Source organism: Dermacentor silvarum, chromosome 3 (genome assembly GCF_013339745.2).
Source record: "Dermacentor silvarum isolate Dsil-2018 chromosome 3, BIME_Dsil_1.4, whole genome shotgun sequence".
In the NCBI taxonomy this organism is placed as follows: Eukaryota; Metazoa; Arthropoda; class Arachnida; order Ixodida; family Ixodidae; genus Dermacentor; species Dermacentor silvarum.
The window spans coordinates 137249889-137269680 of record NC_051156.1 but is presented as its reverse complement, the minus strand read 5'-3'; the positions used below and the strand labels follow the sequence as shown (position 1 = coordinate 137269680).

The following is a 19792-nucleotide window of genomic DNA, read 5'->3' as shown; positions in this document are numbered from 1 at the left end:
TAACTTCATAGTGCGAGGTGGTAGAGATTTTTGGAATGCTGTGTAGAACTTTGGTCACTTGTTCATCAGAATGACACTGCCAAGGAAAGTTGGGCTGCCTGAGCCGTAAGGGTGTGCAAATATTTGGAATTTTCAAATAATGAATCGGAATAGTGCCCTATCTCGTATGCACTCTTCCACTGACATCAAGAAATTTGACACCCTCCTACGCAAAGCCTACAAGTGGACTCTGGGCCTACCAATCAGTACATCTACAGACAAGCTGCTGAAGCTAGAGCTCCGGGACACCACTGAAGAGCTTGTAGAGGCTCACCTGACCCATCAACAGGTCCGACTTTCCACTGCGACAATGGGGCGAACCATTCTCGGCAGACTGGGCATTAATGCCCCACGGCAGCACAAACCCCAAATGATGGTCTTGCTACCCATGTGCGTACGGAGCCAGACCCTGGTTCATCCGCTACCAAGAAACATGCATCTTATCCACAATGCAGGAGGAAGGGCTGCAAGTGCTAAAGTCGTCACCAAACAGTAGGGCAACTATCCTCTAGTTGCTTACACCAACGCCGTCCTGCACCCCGGCAGGAGAGCCTCCACAGACACCATCATCATAGGCCAATAACACCTGACAACCATTTTCATCCCCAACGACAACCTCATTGCCGCTGAGGAAGTGGCCATTGCATTGAATATCGCACAGATGACCGCGGACACTGTCATAACAGACTCCCAGCCAGGGTGCCACAATGTCTCTCACGGCAGAACCTCCTGGCAAATACTCCAGAGAGATCCCCTAAGAGACGAATAAAGTTTGGGTGGGCACCAGTGCGTCATGACACCCCAAGCAAAGAGATGGCGCATCTCAAGGCTCGGGGTTTCACTAGCTGAGCCCCTCGCACAACGGAGGAGCCATAGCACCCGCGCCGTCTAGTCTCTTATCAGGAAATCACCATACATTATAGGTTGCAACATAGAACATTCCCAACCCCACATAAAAAGCTAACCAAACGTCAAGATCACATTTTCAAGCACTCCAAGTCATCACCTTCCCCCACCCATCTATAAACTACCACTTCACCCTCTACATGCCCTCTCTGCATTGTCACTTTTGTGGAGTGCAGGGCACACTTTATCACGTGGTAGGTGGCTGTACAGAATCACCCCTTAGCACACCTAATCCATACCGCACACATGATCAGAAGGATACCCTGCCGACTCGGTATGTTTGTACACAATCGTCAAAATCATTTCAGGGTTCCTTTAAGCAGTCTTTTGGAAATCGTCAAGTTTGCGCAAGATCTACGGCATTTTGTGATTTAGAATTTGCTCTTCTTTTTTTTTTTTTGTCCTCTCTTTCAGGGCCAAGTGGCTGGACAGCAACAGCCGCAGCAGCAGCAACAGACACCCCCACAGAATTCTCCAAGTGCCGGTCAGCAGCAGCCACAGCCACAGCAGATGCTGGCTGGTGCGCAGGGTATGGCCCCGGGACAGCCATCGCCACAGGCCATCATGAAACCACCGCCCCAGTACCCGTACGCAGCCGAGAGGCCGCTGGTCCGCCCACCGTACCCGCCACAGCAACAGCCACAACAGCAGCAGCAACAGCCCAGCTCGGTGTCTCAGCAGCAGGCCGCTGGACCACAGGTTGGTCATAATGACAGTGATTTACTATAGCTACAGGCAACGTAACAGTGAATGTTGCCAACAGTTGTACTGCTACAGATTTGCATTAACAGGCTATGTTAAGAAGAAACTACAGAGAAACATGAAGTGACCAAAGAGACCAAAACATCGCAGAAAAATCAATTCTCTAAAAGTTTTGTGTTTGGATTCTACGGTGATTAATGCATGATCTCATAAATTTTCATGTGTCTTGGATCAATATTTTAGTTGTTAATAACGTTTTATATCATGTCAGTGAGCTTAATTCCTACTGATAAACATGTAAGAAATGGTCTGTTTTGTGACACGCAGCTGCCGTTTTCCGATCATGGTCATCTTGGTCTCATTTGAAAGAGACGCTCTTCTTCTTTAGTTATCACGCCACAGCTACTCCTTGCACAGAATGGCTATGCAGAAAAAGCCAGCGAAAAAACTGTCCCATACCTGCCAACCTATGAGCTTCTAAATTCGTAAATATCCCAGTGGACATGAGAGAAAGGGAAAGGGGGGGGAGGGTATAGCATGCATTTTTTTTTTTTAATGTTTGCCCTGATCACACACTTTTTGTGAGTACATTCACACTTTGTTTATAATGATTTGCATTTAAACGCAGCACACAAGCAGCAGCAAGATTAATTGGAACAGCAGAGACAAACAAGGAACAAAAAATATCACTATGGCTGTTTCAGTGGTTTAGCTTTTGTCAGTTTGGCCTACTTTAGGAACTTGTCTTAATAAACTTGTTCGAAGCAAGTACTCTACCATAGGGCTTGCGCTGGCACAAGAGGACGGCGCTGTTACCATCACAATTTAGCTTTTGTATGCATTATTATGAAATCTTGCTCCCTCTGAGCCATCTTTTAACTTCAAAGCTTTTCCAACAACCAAATGAATTTTTCACAAAACTTGGCACAACATTCGTAATATTATAGAGCAAGCCCGAATTCATAAACTTTGTGATCACCAGTCACAAGTACTGCGAAAATGGCCTTGATTCCAACAAAAAAAAGTTTTTGACTTTGTTTCACTTGTTTATGGATTGGATCAAGATGTAAAGGTTGCCAACGTTATGTAATGCTAAAAAAAACAGAATTTAGGATATTTGTTTTAAAATTGCTAATTTTGCCGTTATTTGAATGTAACGCGAGGGTTGTGTTGAAGCAATGAAAATTATGAGAAAAAACTCGCATTACAATCAAGTGAATACGGTATGTAAGGGCCCAGTAATGGTTGTTTCACTGCTTCTTCCCCACTCTCCCAGTTTCACTATCAAAAACTTTCACATTTTAAAGCTTTCTGCATGCATTTCGGATGTAAAACTTGGTACTGAGCACTGAGCTGTCACTGCATCTATGCTCTTGGGAACAAGGCTTTTTGTATTGTGCAAAGTTTTGTTGCAGCTGGTCCTTTTTAGCTCACATCGTGTTAACAAGGGTCTGTGCCTGTTTATCTCCTTGCAGCAGTTGCAGTGGGCCAACTTCCAGCAGCAGCAGCAGCAGAGGAAGACTCCTGATGGTAGTGTCCCAGCATCCTTGCCGCAGCAAGCAGTTCAGTGGCGACCCGCTGCTGTGCCTGCAGGCGGTGACGAGCCCAAGGCCAAGTTGCCGCAGGGGCTCCCCGGGCAGCCTCCAGTGCGTCCCGAGGGTGGCCTGCATCCTCAGCAGCAGGCAGCCCTCTGGCAACAGCAGCAGGCACAGCAGCTACAGCTCCACAAGGTGACGTTGGTGTTTGGACAACATCTGGTTTAGTCGAGCGCCTGAATTGCCTTAAGGGGCCACCAAAAGAAAAATTATGCAGATCCCAGATGGTATGAAAATTGGTTTAAGCGAAGTTTTCATTGGTGTGACCCACAAACTTTGGTGTGAATTAAGGCTACGAACCCTCAACCTTTCGTGGGAGTCAAACCACGGCCATTTGTAGGAGTCGAACCCACGACCTTTGGTGTTAATGAAGGCAAAGTTTATTCAGGCACAGTTATTTAAGATAGAGTTAAAGCACTCAAACCCACGACCTTTGGTCGGAGTCGCGTCCTTGGCGTTTGAAGGAAGTTGAACCCTAGACCTTTGGTGGGAGTCGAACCCACCACCTTTGGTGGTAATTAAGATGAAGTTAATTCAGGCACAGGTAATTAAGATAGAGTTAATGCACTCGCACCCACAACTGTTGGTGGGAGTCAAACCCATGACCTTTGGTGTTAATGAACTTGCAGTTAATTAAGGCACAGTTAATTAAGATAGAGTTAATTAAGGTACTCGAACCCACAACCTTGGGTGGGAGTCGAAGCCTTGATCTTTGGAATTAAGAGGGATGACTAAGCGAAGTACACTAAGTGAATTAAGGGGGATGGCTAAGCGAATTAAGAGGGATTACTAAGCAAAGTAGACTAAGAAAATGAATGGTAATGTGTACGTCATGTGTCCATGTTTAATGCATCAGCACTTAAGCTTTCGTCTTCAAGTCGTCTTAGGGATAACCAAAGAGACCCTGAATTAAGTTTGCGACTACAGCTCAGACCACTTATAATGCAACCGCTTATGTAGTGCAAGACTGCATATAATGCAATCTTTTGTGACTCCCGTTTGCCTTCCCATAGAACTCGGTGTATACGCTTGCTGCTTATAGTCGAGCCATGCGACACGAAATACTGGCTATAATGCGGATGCCGGAAAATCCCGCAGACAAGCAAGCACCGAGCGTGCTTCTCAATGAGGTGCGCCGATCGAGGGGAGAGCGACGAGGGCCATGCGGAGGAGGAGATCCAGAGCGAACGAAAGAGCAAGAAATGGAGGGGGAAAAAATGGGGGCAGCTTCACACTAGTGATGCGAAGTCTGAGCAAACAGCGAAGCTGACCGCCCTTCCCTAGCTTTAACTTGGCTTTTATTAGCTTTAACTTAATTCATCCGGAGCCCTTCACTATGACGTGCCTCATAATCAGAACTGGTTTTGGCACGTAAAACCCCAGAAAGAAGAAGAAAAAGAACTTGGTTCTCTCTCAGCTTTAACTTGGCCTTTTCATTAGCTTTCATTTGGTTCTCACTCGAGCGTCGTCGTCTTCTTCCACAGCTGGCCTGTTGGCGCACCTCGGCGCAACCGTGCAAACACGCTCATGCCATTGCTCCTGCATTCATCGTCTTCTTCCACATTGGCTCCATTCTGCTTATCATTCCTGCGTAGAATTTCACTTGCCTTAAGTAGTGGGATGCGTAGAGCTGCTGCCGACGCCAACCGCGCCTCCCTGCGTTTGCGCCGAACGCGCCCGGTGTCTGTCACTGCAGCCGATGCCTGTGTCGGCGGCTCGGCAGGTAAACTCACCAGGCAAAGTGTGTCTCCACGCCTCAGCGACGTGGAGCTATATATTCTGGAGTGACGTCATTGCCTAGCTTCACCCCCACGCTGCTGTGGGGAGAAGCTAGGCAGAGCTACGGCAGAGGAGCGAGCGGCGCTGCTGCAGAGGTTGGGCGAGGAGGTGGCACTCCGTTGCTAGGCGATGTTGCTAGGCGATGTTGCTAGGCAACACAGTGAATCATCGCTCAGCGAGGTTTTTGGTCCGCAACGGACGGACTAACGGCCGGCTTAAACAGCTCCTCTGTTAAAAAAGACAGCGTTGCATGCTAAATTGGTGGACGCGCAGGGGTTGCCTAGACGACAAAGAAGCCTTCTGCTCCAGCTGCTTGTCAGTGATGTGTGGTTCACAGCGAACGCATGCACAGTGTCACTCTTTGACTCTTCAGTTTGTGGGCGGAAAGTAAATATAGGCGCCGACTGATTTTTTTCGGACATGAACAGATTTGCAATGTCTGAATTATCGAGCAAGCCAAAAAAAATTATTTCGACTATAAAATCAATTTGTTGTTTACAACTCCTGCACAGCAGAAAAATTAGTCTAGGCTGCGAATGCATTTCGCGTTCGACCATCGTGGTGCCTGTCATTGCGAAGTGCAGATGTCGCACGCGCAACTTTGACCTCGTGATGCAGCCAGTTTAGGCTGTGTTCTGGAAATTTATCTGTTCGGTTCACACACGAGATTTTGCCGTTCCTACCAGTATGTGCACAAACAAATTTGCTATGCGCATTTGCAGTAGTTGCCGGCTGATTGCCTGTGAACCCCACTTCACGCACGCTGCCGTCAGTGCAATCTGTGTGTGTGATCTCGCACCAGATCAATGTGTATTCATCTACGGGAACAAGCTTATATCAAGGTCAAGCTTCCCACGACGGCCTACCGCCCAACACCCTGGCCATCTAGGCCTAACCAGCGCTGTCTCGTCAGGAGTCAGTGGCCAAAGTTCCGATTTAGTTCAGAGTCAATGAAATGCTTCGCAGTGGCTGTACAGCAGTTAGAAAGGGGAAGAACCACCACCCCAATGAAAGTGAGGGCACTTCCGCTTGTATCATTCAATTCCCGGACACACGTGGCTGCTAGATCTGTTTTGGGTATGGTGTGTTTTGGATATAGGTGTGATACCTTACCTTACCTAAGCTTATACAGTTAAACCTGCTTCTAACGAACCTCCATATAACGAATTCCTGGATATAACTAAATTTTTCTATTCCCCGCCGTTACTCCATAGAAGCACATGTATTTGAGACCTGTACGTAACGAAGTGACAGTGGGAGACCCCCTCGAAATAACAAATTTTTCCCGCTGACAACCTAGAGATTTCACCCCAAATTTTGTCATTTTTGCGCGAGCAGCAACCGGAAGCACCTTCTCCGCTGCGATGGAATGTGAAGCGACGGCATCGCACTTGGCGCGCTTGAATTTACGGCGACTGCGAGGCGAGAGCGAGCGCACGTGTGCGTGCGTGCGAGTGTGCGCAAGGCGAGCTTGCATCCCTCAACCCGGCGATCTTGCCGCGACCTTTCCCCCTCCCTTCATTCAAACCTGATCCCGCCGCTTGCTACAGCTGGCCTAGCCCACCAAGCCGGCACTCTTTTCCAATTGATGATGCCGAAAAAAAAAAGTGTTTTTTTTTTTCAACGCACTGGCAGCGCCACTCTTTGGTTACTGCGCAAGTCTCTGCGCTTCACTTGTCTAATCTGACACTAGGACCCGATAAAGCGGGTCCGAAAATTGCCTGCGCGTTAGAATCGAGTACGACCCTAAATTTGCGCTACCATACTGCCATCGGCATTTCAATATGGCCGCCTCCTGTGCACTTCGAGCCTAGCTCCTGTAGCTTCGACCAGGTGCTGTAGTACGTGTACTTAGGCATTGTTCTACCAATTTAATAAACAACGAATGTTTACAAGTTTATACGGCCAATAAAACTACTATCCTTACTTCGTATAGCTGTCTGCTAATTTGCCGTTGCAATCGATGCTTCGCCTTTCGGGTGAAACTGGGACTTTTTTGTTCATCGTAACTTTAGTGTATTGGGAGTAAATCTTGAGCGATAGTTGTATATCTGTATGAAAGCATGAGGTGCGCGGTACTGTAAAGGATTTTTTTTCCTCTCTGGTCGCAGAAAACGGGTGCACAGAAAATGGGTGCGCGTTACAATCGAGGGCACGTTAGAATTGAGTAAATACGGTAAATGTTTCTTTTTCGAATTGTCGTGCCGAATCTGCATATAATGAAATCCTCTTTATAACGAAGTTTTTTGGGAATTTGTCAATTTCGTTATATCCAGGTTTAACTGTAGTGTGGCAATTTGCGACTTCGGTGACTTACATTATAAGCAATTTATGCTGTTACGTTATAAGCAATCTAGCAGGCCAGCTAGCTGTACATAGTTAACATCACTTAGATAATTCTCGAAGAGAATAAAATGGGGATTCCACCTTCCCAGCTGGTGTACGGGTGGCCACGGTGTCTGCCGCAGCATAAACATGGTTAGATAACCACGTGTAGAAAGTGAGAAATAATGCATGTACCAAAGAAATGCAATTTTCCTTGAAGTCTGCATAAATATATTATAGAGTTGAACCCTGATAAATCGAATCTGAAGGGGAGAACAAAAAAGTTCGATATATACCGTATTTATTCTAATATAAGGGGACGTTTTTTTTTCACAGAATTTTTTGCCTCGAAGTCACAGCCTTATACGCAAATTTTGCCTTTAAGTGTGGCTTCACGGCAGCACGAATTTCGCCTTACAGTGTGGCTTCACGGCACCACAGGCCGCGCTGCCGTAAAGCCACACCTAAAGGCAAAATTCGCGTATAAGGTGGGGAGTGAGAACCGCACTGCTGTGAAACTACTTTTCCCCCATTTCATGGTCTCCATTTTGAATTTTGGCTGTGTTAGTAATTCAGTATTTCAAGCGATCTCCGCCGAGTGATGATAATTCATCGGCTATTCTGTATCCCCTTATATTATTGTGCATATTCAAGTTTTCTTTTTTCTTGGGTCCCCCAATTGCACCTTCGCCTTATAATCATGACCGCCTTACAATCGAATAAATACGGTAGGTAATTCGATATATAAAATAAAAGTTTCATACAGAAATTTTCAAGGGGATTTTACAGCTGTTCTATATACACAATAATTCGTTATATGTGGGTTCGATGTATACCCGGGTTCGACGGTCGTATTTAAAACCTCATTTTAATGAAGTAAAGTTGTTCTGCCAATGGATATAATCATTATATATTATTATAATGAACTAGATTTGTCTTTGTAGACAAAGAAAGTAGAAGTATGCGAATACTAAATACTAGTAGATTTCTAATTGAATATTGAATCAAATCAAGAAAGAAAATGTCGAATATCAGAAAATTTTAACACAAACCTTTATGCTCCCAAATTTTGTGCAAAAAAGCGCAGTGCTGTACTAAAGAGGCTAATCACTTTACCTAACGAGAATCTTGCTAGCTATCAGTAGCATTGTTACCTATGAATTGAGTTGTGTAGTATGCTCTGCTCTTATTAAAGGGGACCCAAATTTAGTATGCCGTAATAGGTCAGTCTGAAGATTTTAAATCTACAGCAAAAAAAATCGATCCTGGGAGGTCGCATTTGGCAAAAAAAAAAAAAAAAAAACTGTGACCCTCGAAGGGTTAAAATGGTGCACACAAGTAGAGATATGCTGCAGAATAGGACAATAATGGATATACCGAAGTAATTACGGCTCCCCCTTCAACTTCCTTACAATGAGGTTTGAGTGTACTATGGGAAGGGAGTGATGACATAATTGAGGGAGTGGGTGGATGGTCAGACACGGCAAACCCAGTTTTGAGCTCTCAATCGCCGTTGCAGTAGAAGGACACTGTGCCTGTGTGGTGTGCCCAACACAAAGCACCATGGTCATGTAAAGCATACTTTATCTCATTACTTTGCCAGCTCTGCAGTGATTGACTGTAATCTTTTCTCAGGCGCAGAAACTCGCATGTACACTCTGTGGCCTGTGCACCGTGCTTAGGGCTACACTGCAACAAGGGATCCCAACTGCTCCCAACTGCCGCATAGATGCAGTACCTAACTGTGGCATACTTGTGGCCAACAACACCCTTAGCTTTCCACCTTTCCTTTAATGCTGCAGTACTACTAATCACATGGAAGTCTCATTTCTCTTTTTGGCAGCTGGATGGCAGCTGGAGGCTGAAATGTTTGGGTGCGGTGAACAGTAAAGCAGCGGGAAAAATATGAACAGGAAGGAAGATGTAAGACACCCACAACACCTGTGCGCCTCTTATGTCTTCCTTCCTGTCTCTGTCTTTTGCATTGCTTTACTATTCCTGATGTTACACCAACTAACCCGAGCTTCTATCCTAAAGGAACCTGCCATACACAAAATAATGCTTCACTGAGCACCTCTGTGAACTGTTTATCATTAAAATGCAGGCACAACTTCAACAGCAGCAGCAGCAGCAGCAACAGCAGCCTGCAGCTGCAGGGGGAGTAGACCCAGCACCTTCGAGCACTGCTGGAGGCCAGAGTGTGCCCACTCCTCAGCAGTTGCAGCAGCAGCTGCAGTGGCAGCAGATGCGTCAGGCTGAACTTCAGCGAAGGCAACAGCTCCTCCAGGAGCGACAGTTGCTTCAGCAGCAACAGCAGCAGCAGGCCCAGCAGCAAGGGCCTCAGCAACAGCAGCAACCACAACAACAGCCTTACATGGTTCAGCGGCCACCACCACCGCAGTATCCTGGTGAGAAACATGGTATCATTGTTGGCCTTTTCTGCTATTACAGTATCCCAGTAAGGGACATGATATCATTGGTGGCCAGTGCCTGTTGGCCTCCACTACCATCCCAATTGGCCACTATAATAACTAGGCAAATACTCGAATATCACTGAATTGAATTGAATGGTGAACATCCTAATAATTCAATCCGCAAATCTAATATCTACTACAGTAAAATCTCGTTACAAGAGACGGTTACAAGAGACACTCGGTTATAAGAGACACTTAAAATGGTTAGGTTGGTTTTCCTATGTTCGCCATGTTAACAACATCGCATACAAGAGACAGCGTTACAAGAGACACTCGGTTACTAAGGACAACTTTAGAGGTCCCTAGATTAAATTCCTCACTATTTAGAAGACACAACCCAGACACGCTCACGCAACGCAGCCGACGTCGTACCAACCGGTATGCGCTGCACTTTTCATTCCCTTGGCTCGATTATTTTCCGTTCCGTAGCCGAATGTCATTTCTTGCAAGGTTGCCACTACAAATTGCACCGAACTTTCTGTTATTATGCTTTCTGTCATTAGGGCAGAAAGCGTCGGTAGTTGAGGCTGACGAACATCTAAGAGCACTTTAAAGGTATTATAAGCAACAGGAAGGTTTGCAAAGTGAAGTGCTTTACCTCCAGAAGTTGGGAAGGAAGCCGATGCAATTTGCAGTCACTAAAAATTTTAAGCTATACTGAGCAATTTCCTGTAGATGTGTTAAAATACAATTTGATGCTGATGTATAATAAAGTGATCTAGTGCGACTCTCCGGTATTTTTAAAATTTTTGCTTACAAGAGACCTTGGTTACAAGAGACATGTTTCCCGGGTCCCTTGAGTATCTCTTGTAACGAGGTTTTACTGTATTCAATTTTCTACTTTTCGAATATTCAGTATATTTGATGTAGAGACCCGTGCTTGTGTCGCATGCCGCGGAGTGGTGTGGTCACACATTTGTCACCATGCACTAATTCTGCTGTTGCCAGAGGACTCTTAGGAGCAAAATAATATACTTTCTTGTATGCAGAGTCTGAAGAATTTAACTCATTTGACAAATTTATAAACGTCACAAGGCATTCGAAACCCCCCCCCCCCAAAAAAAAATTCTTTGTGCTTGCCTGCTCACACGGCCTAATTAATTAATGCTTCATTTGTCAGATTCATTATGGCATAATTAATGCTTCATTTGTCAGATGGTGCCGCGAATGTGTATTCCTAGAGTGTAGGCACAAGATTTGGGTGAATTAAACAAAAACGTCTAGTTTGGAACGAATCCGCCATAATGAATGCATTTGTAGAATGTATGCAATGTGTACATTCTGTGTGTATATTGTATTGCAAAGGGTTAATTGAGATTTTTCATTCATTCAAAGCAGCCACGTGGTGAACCCTTAACAGCTGTTTGCCATGTGTAAAAATGAAGGCTGAAATTTTTATGTCAGCACCCTTTCAGTGTAATGGGGCAAATTTAACTCTGTGCACCTGCCGTGCTATTGCAGGTGTTGGCATGCCAGGGCCTCGAGATCAGCTTGCAGCAGTGGGCGTTGCAAGGCCACCGCAGGCTGCACCTGGAATGTTACAGTTCCAGCAGCAGCAGCAGCAGCAGCCTTTAGTTCAGCAACAGGTCAGTGCTGGTTGATAGGCTTTTTGGTTGAATTTGTGTGGGGCTGCGGTTGTCATGAGAGCTGCATCATTGCAACCTTGATCAATTCGCATCTACGTCTTGTTATTGTGGCTCATGTTGATTAAATAGATGGGTGAAATTATGCACAACTCCATGGAAACCAAACTTTTTCAGTGTACTTGCAACTTTTCAGTATGGGAACTTGCCATCTGGACAGTAAGCAGTGTTCATATGATTGGAACCTAGACTAACAGAGGGGACATCTTGCTTGGTGAGTTCTGATGGCCCTACACTTTCGACGAGGACCATGAGTGGTCAAAGTGTTGGTCTTCTCTTCGGTTTCACGCTTTGCACTGCTGAGGTGCCGGGACAAGTCCAGCCAACACGTGTTTCCACAAACCGAATTGCCGATAATCGAAGCCAAGAACTGTAAACTGAAAGCTCTCGTAACAACTTGACAAATTCAAAAGATCTGGAATTTATACTGTCATTTAAACATTCTGACTGCAGCAGGACAGAAGCTTAGATGTCCACAGGATAGATTTTGCACAACAGTTTCCTTGGCACCAATGTGCTGGACTGTTTCTTGGTGGTGTGGCTTTGACTACTGGGTTCATGAGTGCTGGCACGCATTTGGAGCTCAGTGTGTCTTGTCATGCACGGTGTTAGGATTAAGAGAGCCCAAACATCAGTACTGTCACTTGGTACTTAAAATAAAGGAAATGCTTGCCTGCAGGTGGGCTTGCACTTGGCAAGGAGTGTTCAGCGCTATGCATTACTAAGCTTGCTGCATTCGGTGAATAAATCCTGTCACACTGGCTATGTCATCTGTGAACGTCAATTTTAGTATCTTATGTAGACATGTAACTATGAGTTGACTGTCCATGTAAAAACTGCTTTGCTTGTTTGCAGGTCACGCACCATCTATTTAGAATAATTCGAAATGCCTGGAGCTTATTTCATGAACACTTCGTACAAACAGACTGTAGCAGCAAGCTTCTCGTGACAGTTTGCTGCCCGCCTCTACGCCAGCCAGTGGAGAGTTTCTGTAAAGGCCACACTGCCTAGACTGTTTGGCCTAATCAGCGTTACTTTGCTGGGTCTCGGGGGCCAAGTCGACGCAGATCTAGTCGCACAGGCTGCATGATACTTGCACAGCCAACAAACCACCACCTTTGCAACATATTGCATAGTGCCGGCCTCTCGTTTCAGACACCCTTCGTAGACGCTCGTCAGTTGACACAGCAAGCATAAGAATGTTATTTGACCAGTGTGCCGACTGTTCGGCTGCAGATGTAGTTGCACGGATCATGGAGTGGATGTGGGCAGAGCAGCGTGCATCGGGCAAGCTTGCTGTTGCCCTCCTGATTTCAGAATCTGTCAGCAGGTAGTAGTAGATGCTTAGCCCTAGAGTGAAGCTCTATTAGTGTTGGCACCAACCACGGCCGACCCACACTGCACCAACAAAAACTATGTGCAGAGCAAGTATGTCGAGTCACATGATGTTTGTCGTGCAGACCAACCTTTAATGCGCTTACACACAAAATTTGCCTGTAATAAAAATAGGAAAACCTTTCTGTTTTGGGGAGGAAATCTGGAAAGCAAAACTTCCTAAACCAGTAGATTGCCATGAAGCACACTGTGGCCCACTGTTTTTCCAAAAACCTAATTGGTATTCGAGACAATGCAAATTTACTATTTCATCAGCTTTAGAGGGGAAAAAAATACTTTATTAATTGAATAGGCAATCTGTTGATAAAACTATATGTATCTTTCAGGATTTCATGTAAACATTAAGCTGTAATCAATAGGGGCATGCTAATTTAGTATTCCCTTCAATAAGAGTTCACCGTACTGTACTTCTCAGTTTCTAGGTACCAAGCTTGCTGATACCTAGTGACATTCTTGCTATACAATAAGAGCAGGCTCCTGAGCATGTGCTGGAGCTGGTTTTCTTGCACAAAATTTATAAGCGTAAACATTAAACTTTTTTTATATTGATACTTGATTCGATATTCAGCTCTTCTTTTTTTTTTCTTGATTGTACAGTAGAATGTCATTGATTCAAACCCACTTAATTCGAACAGCCACTGTGGTCTTGTCAAAATGTTAATTTCAATGTGCGAAAATGCCTGTAATTGAAACACGTAAGCGTTTACGACGGTTCATTCGAACATACACTGCCACTGACCATGCTCACAGCAGCGCGCCAACTAATGTGGTGGCCCCTCCGAACCGGTAGTGCAACCACGCTGCCGGCTGCTGCTCCCATCTCCGATTGCAAAAACCGTATTGAGCTTCATTTATGGCCTTCTCTATTTAATTAGAAAAAAATTTCGGGCCTCTTCAAGTTATTATCAAGATTTGATTGTACAGCCGAACCCACTTATAATGATACCGGTTTCAATATATCGGATATAACAATGAGCAGCCGATGCACAGTCAAATTTTGTATGTGTTCTATGGCAAAATAAACTGCTTACTACAATGCTACCATGCCACGTTGTCAATTATAACAATTAAATGAGGCTACGGGGGCGTGCGCTCCAAAAGGAATGAGAACGCAAAATCCTCGGGCTTGGGGGAAATGCGAGCACCTTTGCCACACCCTCTGTGCCGCGCATCCCACATGGCATGCCATCATGCCTTCGTCCTATCGCAACGCCGGCGTCTCCCTTCTACCCTCTCACTGACGTCGGAGGGGAGGAAGGAAGACTGGAGAGGGGCAACTAAAGGGCGTGCGATGTGGGGTGCACAGCACGAGGTGGAGGTGACAAAGCGGCACACATTTTTCTTTTTTTTCTTTCTTTCTTTCTTTTCCTGGATTTCGAATTCTTTTCCTTTTTTCGCGCAGACACCGAGTAGCCAGATATAATTGTTATAGCCAACAACACAGCATAGGGACATTATGGCAAGCAGTTTATTTTACCATAGAACACTCACAAAAGTTCACGGTGGGGCAACTGCTCATTGTTACATTCGAGTATTGTTAAAACTGGTAGTGGTATAAGTTGGTTTGACTGTGCTCCTTTCTGTTTAAATAAAATGTTGGAATGTTTGTCCCCTCTGCTTCTTTCGTGCAACCGGTTATAACAGTTATTGGTTATAACAATAGGACTTGGCATTTGAATATCGTTATTAGTGGGTTCAACTGTATATGATATTCTATTCAAAATCTATTGGTATTTGGTATTTGCACATCCCTAATTGTAACACCTTATAGTAATAAGGGTCTTTAAAACATAATTGAGTCCTTTTTGCAACACTCTTCTCTTTAAGGCAGGTTCCTCCAACGTGTTTCCTCCCTGGCAGACACCTATTTCGACGGGGTGTCATAGCATTGGCTCCGCCCTTGAAACATGCTACTTGGTGTAAGAAGGCACGTGAAGTCTGTGTGACATTGTACTAAATGATTATATTGAACAATATAGTTAAACCTCGATACAGTCTGCTTCCATTAATTCGACCCTGACGGGACCGACAAAATTGGTAGTATTATCCAGTGGGTCGAATTAAGCGAGAGTCAGAAAGAAAACCAAAATAGACTGCTGATTCGTTTAGCAGGATTTGACTATTCTAGAACATGCCTGAATTGATCACACGCCCACTTTTTATAGGTTCGAAGTAGAAAACTAATGTCAAAATGGCATTAGAGCTCCTAGGCAAAGTAGAAATAGAATGTAAAGCCAACTTTTTAGCAAGGAAAACGTAGCATGCCTCTGATTTTGGCAATTAGAAAAACACAAAACCAAAGAACGTTACCTCCACAAAATGAAAATTTATTTACTTAATTTCCATTGTCATGACTCTCAGCACTTTATCGCAGTTTATGAAGAACCACAACATGTCTTCCTCCGTACGGTCCATAGCAGCATTTCATAATCTGCATTTATCATATGACTCCACAACAATCGCAAATGGTACTTGGTAGCCATGCCTAGACTAAACACTTCGCTAGTTCGTCGTGTGACGAATGCAATTCTCCGTGATGCAACTTGCTCCCATGAGCTTAGCATGTAAAATAACTAATTGTTTGAATGTGCTGTCGTAATTGGACTGAAACCAGCACGTCGTCCTCATACTATGCGAGAACTTGTCTTGTCGACATCCTTGGTTGCCATCTTGGGATGGCGATGACACTGGCTGGGCTGGCTATGAATGTGGTTTTGGTTTTGTATCGGATTGCACTGGGTGACGGCCAAGCAATTTTCTCGTAAAATTGCTTGAGAAAAAAGGCGTCTGTTAGAATGAGTAAATACTATAATAATTCTTGCCTAGACTAACCACTTCACTAGTTCGTCATGCGATGTAAGCAATTCTCCGTTATGCAATTTGCTTCCGCAAGCTTAACATGTAAAATAACTTATCCTTTGAATGTGCTACCGTAATTTGACTGCAAATGGCGCGTCATCCTCGCACTATGGGAGAACTTGTCATGTTGCCATCCTTGGCCCCAGTTTGGTACCGTATAAATTTATGTCCGCCGGCCAGGACCTTTGGCGGGGCCAAATTTTTACTGAAAAGTTCATTTAACCAGAGTCTAATTAATAGAAGTCTACTGTATAACAGTCATAAAAAAAGGTTAAGCAGAAGCATTTGATAGCGATGGCAAGGTTGTAGAGGTAAGGGGGTGCTAACAGCGCTATGTCTCGGCACATCGCGCACCGCAGTTGGCTCATGCCTGCCCATGGCAATCAGACTGAAGTTGATGGGCAGGCTTGCGTCATGCCTGCCCATTCACTGCGGTCTGATTCAAGCCCGAGGGAACAGACAACCACATGTACACTCGGAAAGCATTTATTACGCTTGCAACTAGCACTTTGAGCTGGTCAGCTAGCTATAGTTTAAATCACTTGGCGATTCCTTGAGGGTATGCTAAAAAACGGGCAAGTTTTCGCTTGGTCATGCAAAGCTTAGGCAGAGCGAAACTGTATCCTCAATTCTTACTGGCTGCTACGGCTAGGTATTAACTTAGTTGCTGCTAGGTCTTAACTTGGTTTAACTTAACTACGCAGGTAGGAATGTATTCTCGAGCGATCATTTTTGGAGGTACCTTCCCTTTCGCGACATTTCACGTGACTAGCGCTGGACGCGTTGGCGCCTACGAGCGACAGCGTTCCTGGCATGCCACAAACGCAGGCTGGCTAACCAAGGTTGGCATAGTGCCAAGAACACTGTTGCTTGCCGACGCCGAACGCGTTGGAAGCTAGCCGCTCGATATCAATTGGACAGCTTCTTTTTTTCTTCTTCTTCTGGCTCAGCGTGCCACGGAGAGAAGAGAGGCAGGGGTTGGGCAGGAAGGGAGCTGGCGAGGAGACCGCGTGCGCATGCACGCGGTCTCCTCCTCTTCCTCCTGGTTGATATGGCTGCGGCGCGGAAGTTTCTTGACACGAACCACGGACCACAAATTACGGCTGGCTTAAACAGCTTCGCTGTATAAAGAGGGGTTTATGACTTACGAGCTGGGATATGGGTAGTCGCAGTGTCTGGCAGAAACGTGGTTGGCTAACCAGGTGCTGGAAAACCGGAGCGGCGGCGTACACTTGCACACACAGCGCTTGCTGGAGACCAAAGAGACTAGTGCGAACTCGACTAGAACTCGCGCAGCTCGCCCGGTGGCGCTATCTCGTGCCCAGCCCACGTGAGGGGGGTTTCCCTCTCTCCTCAATCTGCTGGCACATGTCCACTCGCCCAACTGTGCAGGCAGTCGCCTTGAGACACAAGGATTCCCACAAGAATTAGCGTTGTGCTGAAGCTCCTCTTGCGGTGTTTCAAGAACACACGGGGGTGCACGTTGAAGATCGCAAGCTGGTCAAAATTAATCCGGAGTCCACCACTACAGTGTGCCTCATAATCAGTCGGGGTTTTGACATGTCAAACATCAGAATTCAGTTCAATTCAACACATGGGGGTGACATGTTGGCACGACACAGCAAGCTAGACAACTTGCGCTGCATGGCAGAAACAGCAACCCAGCAGCTATTAGCTGGCTCGCGACGCTGGCGTGATGAGCGTTGCCATCGGCGTTGCACCTTATGGTGCCCCCAGATGAGACGAAGGAAAAGTACCAGCGTTTGTAGCTTGAAGTGGGCTGTCCATTGCACTCGTGTCAGTGTATGTACGTTAGTGTGGTATGAAGACAGCTGCGCAACAGCAACACTAGTGTTTGTGCGCACAATGCTCATTCCAGCAGCAGAAGGCAGCACGCTGCCCTGTGGCTTGGCTGCAGAGTCAATTGAACTGATCATTAGGGTGCTTCCACTTAGCTTCGTCGATTATCGCAGTCGAATGCACTGCGCGCTTCCGGAGGCCTTCGAACTCGCCAGGCGGAGGCCGCACATGTGCCATTGATACCATGACAGCACGGTGGTGGTGACAGCGCAACCTGTGCGTTGAGTGTACATGTAACTGCTATCACCATACAATTAGGTACTTTACTTAGTTACATCAAAATTTTATTATAGTGAAATCTTGAGTTAATTCCACAGTGAATTCTTGTGTAAGTTCACCATTTCACAAATAATTATTTCAGAAATTATTCATCCATGGGCTGCACTTTGCTTTACCCAAGCCCTGTCAGCCACGGCTGCACAGCATACGTTTCGCTTTCTCCACGTCGTATCGACACAGTGCATAAAGGCATGTCAGTCTCCTCTTGATTTGTCTCGGCAGTTTATGATCTGTTTCCAGAAAGCTCGCCAACTTAGGTGCTGGCACCATGAAATTCACTCATTGGCACACTACAGCTTGTCCCGCTGTCCTTTCCGTCCACATCACACACGTCGGGCAGCAAGGCTTTGCTTCTGCATTGTCTGAAAAATACCCAGGCATAACCAATTGAAACATTCCATTGACATTTCATGTGCGAACATCACTTTCTTTTTATACCACGCAACCTTAGCACAGGCACCAAGTCCTGAGGACTGCTTCACCTATGAACAGCACGGTATCAGTGCAATGCAAACAGGCATAGTATTGATTTCCTCTTTGGTTGTTTCTGCAGTTGATCGTTTGTCGACTAAGCATCAGGTTCGTCATGAAATTCATATCCCTCGTGGCCCATTTGAGCTTGCCTAATGAAGGCTACAGGTCAATGGAAGCTTGGACAGCACTGTTATGTTTTTATGCCAGGTCTTATGTGTTTAGAAACCAAGATGCAGTGTTCTGAACACAGGCATTCATTGCCTATGATGGCTGGCTCATACGTAGTGGAAGTATGCAGGTGTTCGGAGGCAGTCTGGCAGTTGTTGAAGAATGCAAGCACCTTTACACGTTGGTGTTGGCGGCAGTGATATCCAGGATATAGCATTGTCATGGAAGAGAACAGAAGAGCACAGCACACTATTTATTACAACACGCTGCATGCAAAGAATGGAGTACCTGAACCAGCACAAGAAAATATATTTGGTCAACAGTCCTAATTGGTCTCAGAACTCTTGTTTCAATAGGCTGTGGTGCTGTAAGAACAGAAAGTTTCACAATTGGTAGTGACATACTTTTCTCATGCATATGTGCGTAAATACAATTAAACATTGATATAATGAAGTCAGTAAAATCAGCACTTCATTATATCGAAAGTTTGTAATATCGAAACTCAACCTTATATGCAAATAAGTACAGTCGTCAACCAATCTATTTTCATAGAAGGGGCTGTAGGAATTTTCTAATTATTGGGCGATCGGAAAAAGCAAAAACAAATTTCAATGACAAAAAAAGAATTTGAGAGTCGGCTACCAAACATACGGTTTCATGCCATGTCAAGGATATCTTCACATAGGCAGTACAAAGTAAAGCCTGCACAGCTTTTGTATACATTCTGCCACTGCAGCTGATAGTGTTGCCCACAGTGGGACAATGCTGTCACCAGGCCACTTTCCACGCAATCCGACCACTGTAGCATCAAAACCAATCTGACTTCACAAAGAAAGCTTCACTTTAAAATCGTCTGCAAGTGAAGCGACGAGTGATAATTTGTTGTTCACAGCTGTCGTATGTGTTGTAAATATACGGCATTGTACGCACTTGTCATGTCTGAGAAATTGAGCAAGATCCGGTACAGCGTCCGAAATTTTGTTAGCCGTTATGCATTCTTTCTAGTATCAGTTGTATGAGTAAAATAGTAGCAGTTTCGGCCGACAGGCAAAGCATCGATAGCGACAGCGAAATAGACAACTTCACGAAGTAAGGATCGTAGTTTTATCAGCCATATAAATTGCACTAAACATTTGCCTACTAATGAAATTAATAAGCATGGTGTCACATGTTTACAGGAAAACATGAACAGATCTCACCTAATGATCACAAACGCTCTTGGCCACAACACTGGCATTATGAAAAGTGCAGGCAGAGTGGAGCGAATGCTTCGTCTGTCTCTTGCTTCATTGTG

General features: G+C 45.3%; 1 protein-coding gene across 2 annotated transcripts in view; it reads left to right on the top strand.

The window, feature by feature from the left end:
- The window catches only part of LOC119445821 (PAX-interacting protein 1-like), a 78647-nt gene that overhangs the window by 7073 nt on the left and 51782 nt on the right, over positions 1-19792 (top strand). For both annotated transcript variants that reach the window (XM_049663660.1, XM_049663659.1), the window contains exons 3-6: positions 1360-1644; positions 3123-3377; positions 9451-9754; positions 11282-11406. In XM_049663660.1, coding sequence (XP_049519617.1) covers positions 1360-1644; positions 3123-3377; positions 9451-9754; positions 11282-11406 — 969 coding nt within the window. The remainder of the gene's footprint in view (positions 1-1359; positions 1645-3122; positions 3378-9450; positions 9755-11281; positions 11407-19792) is intronic.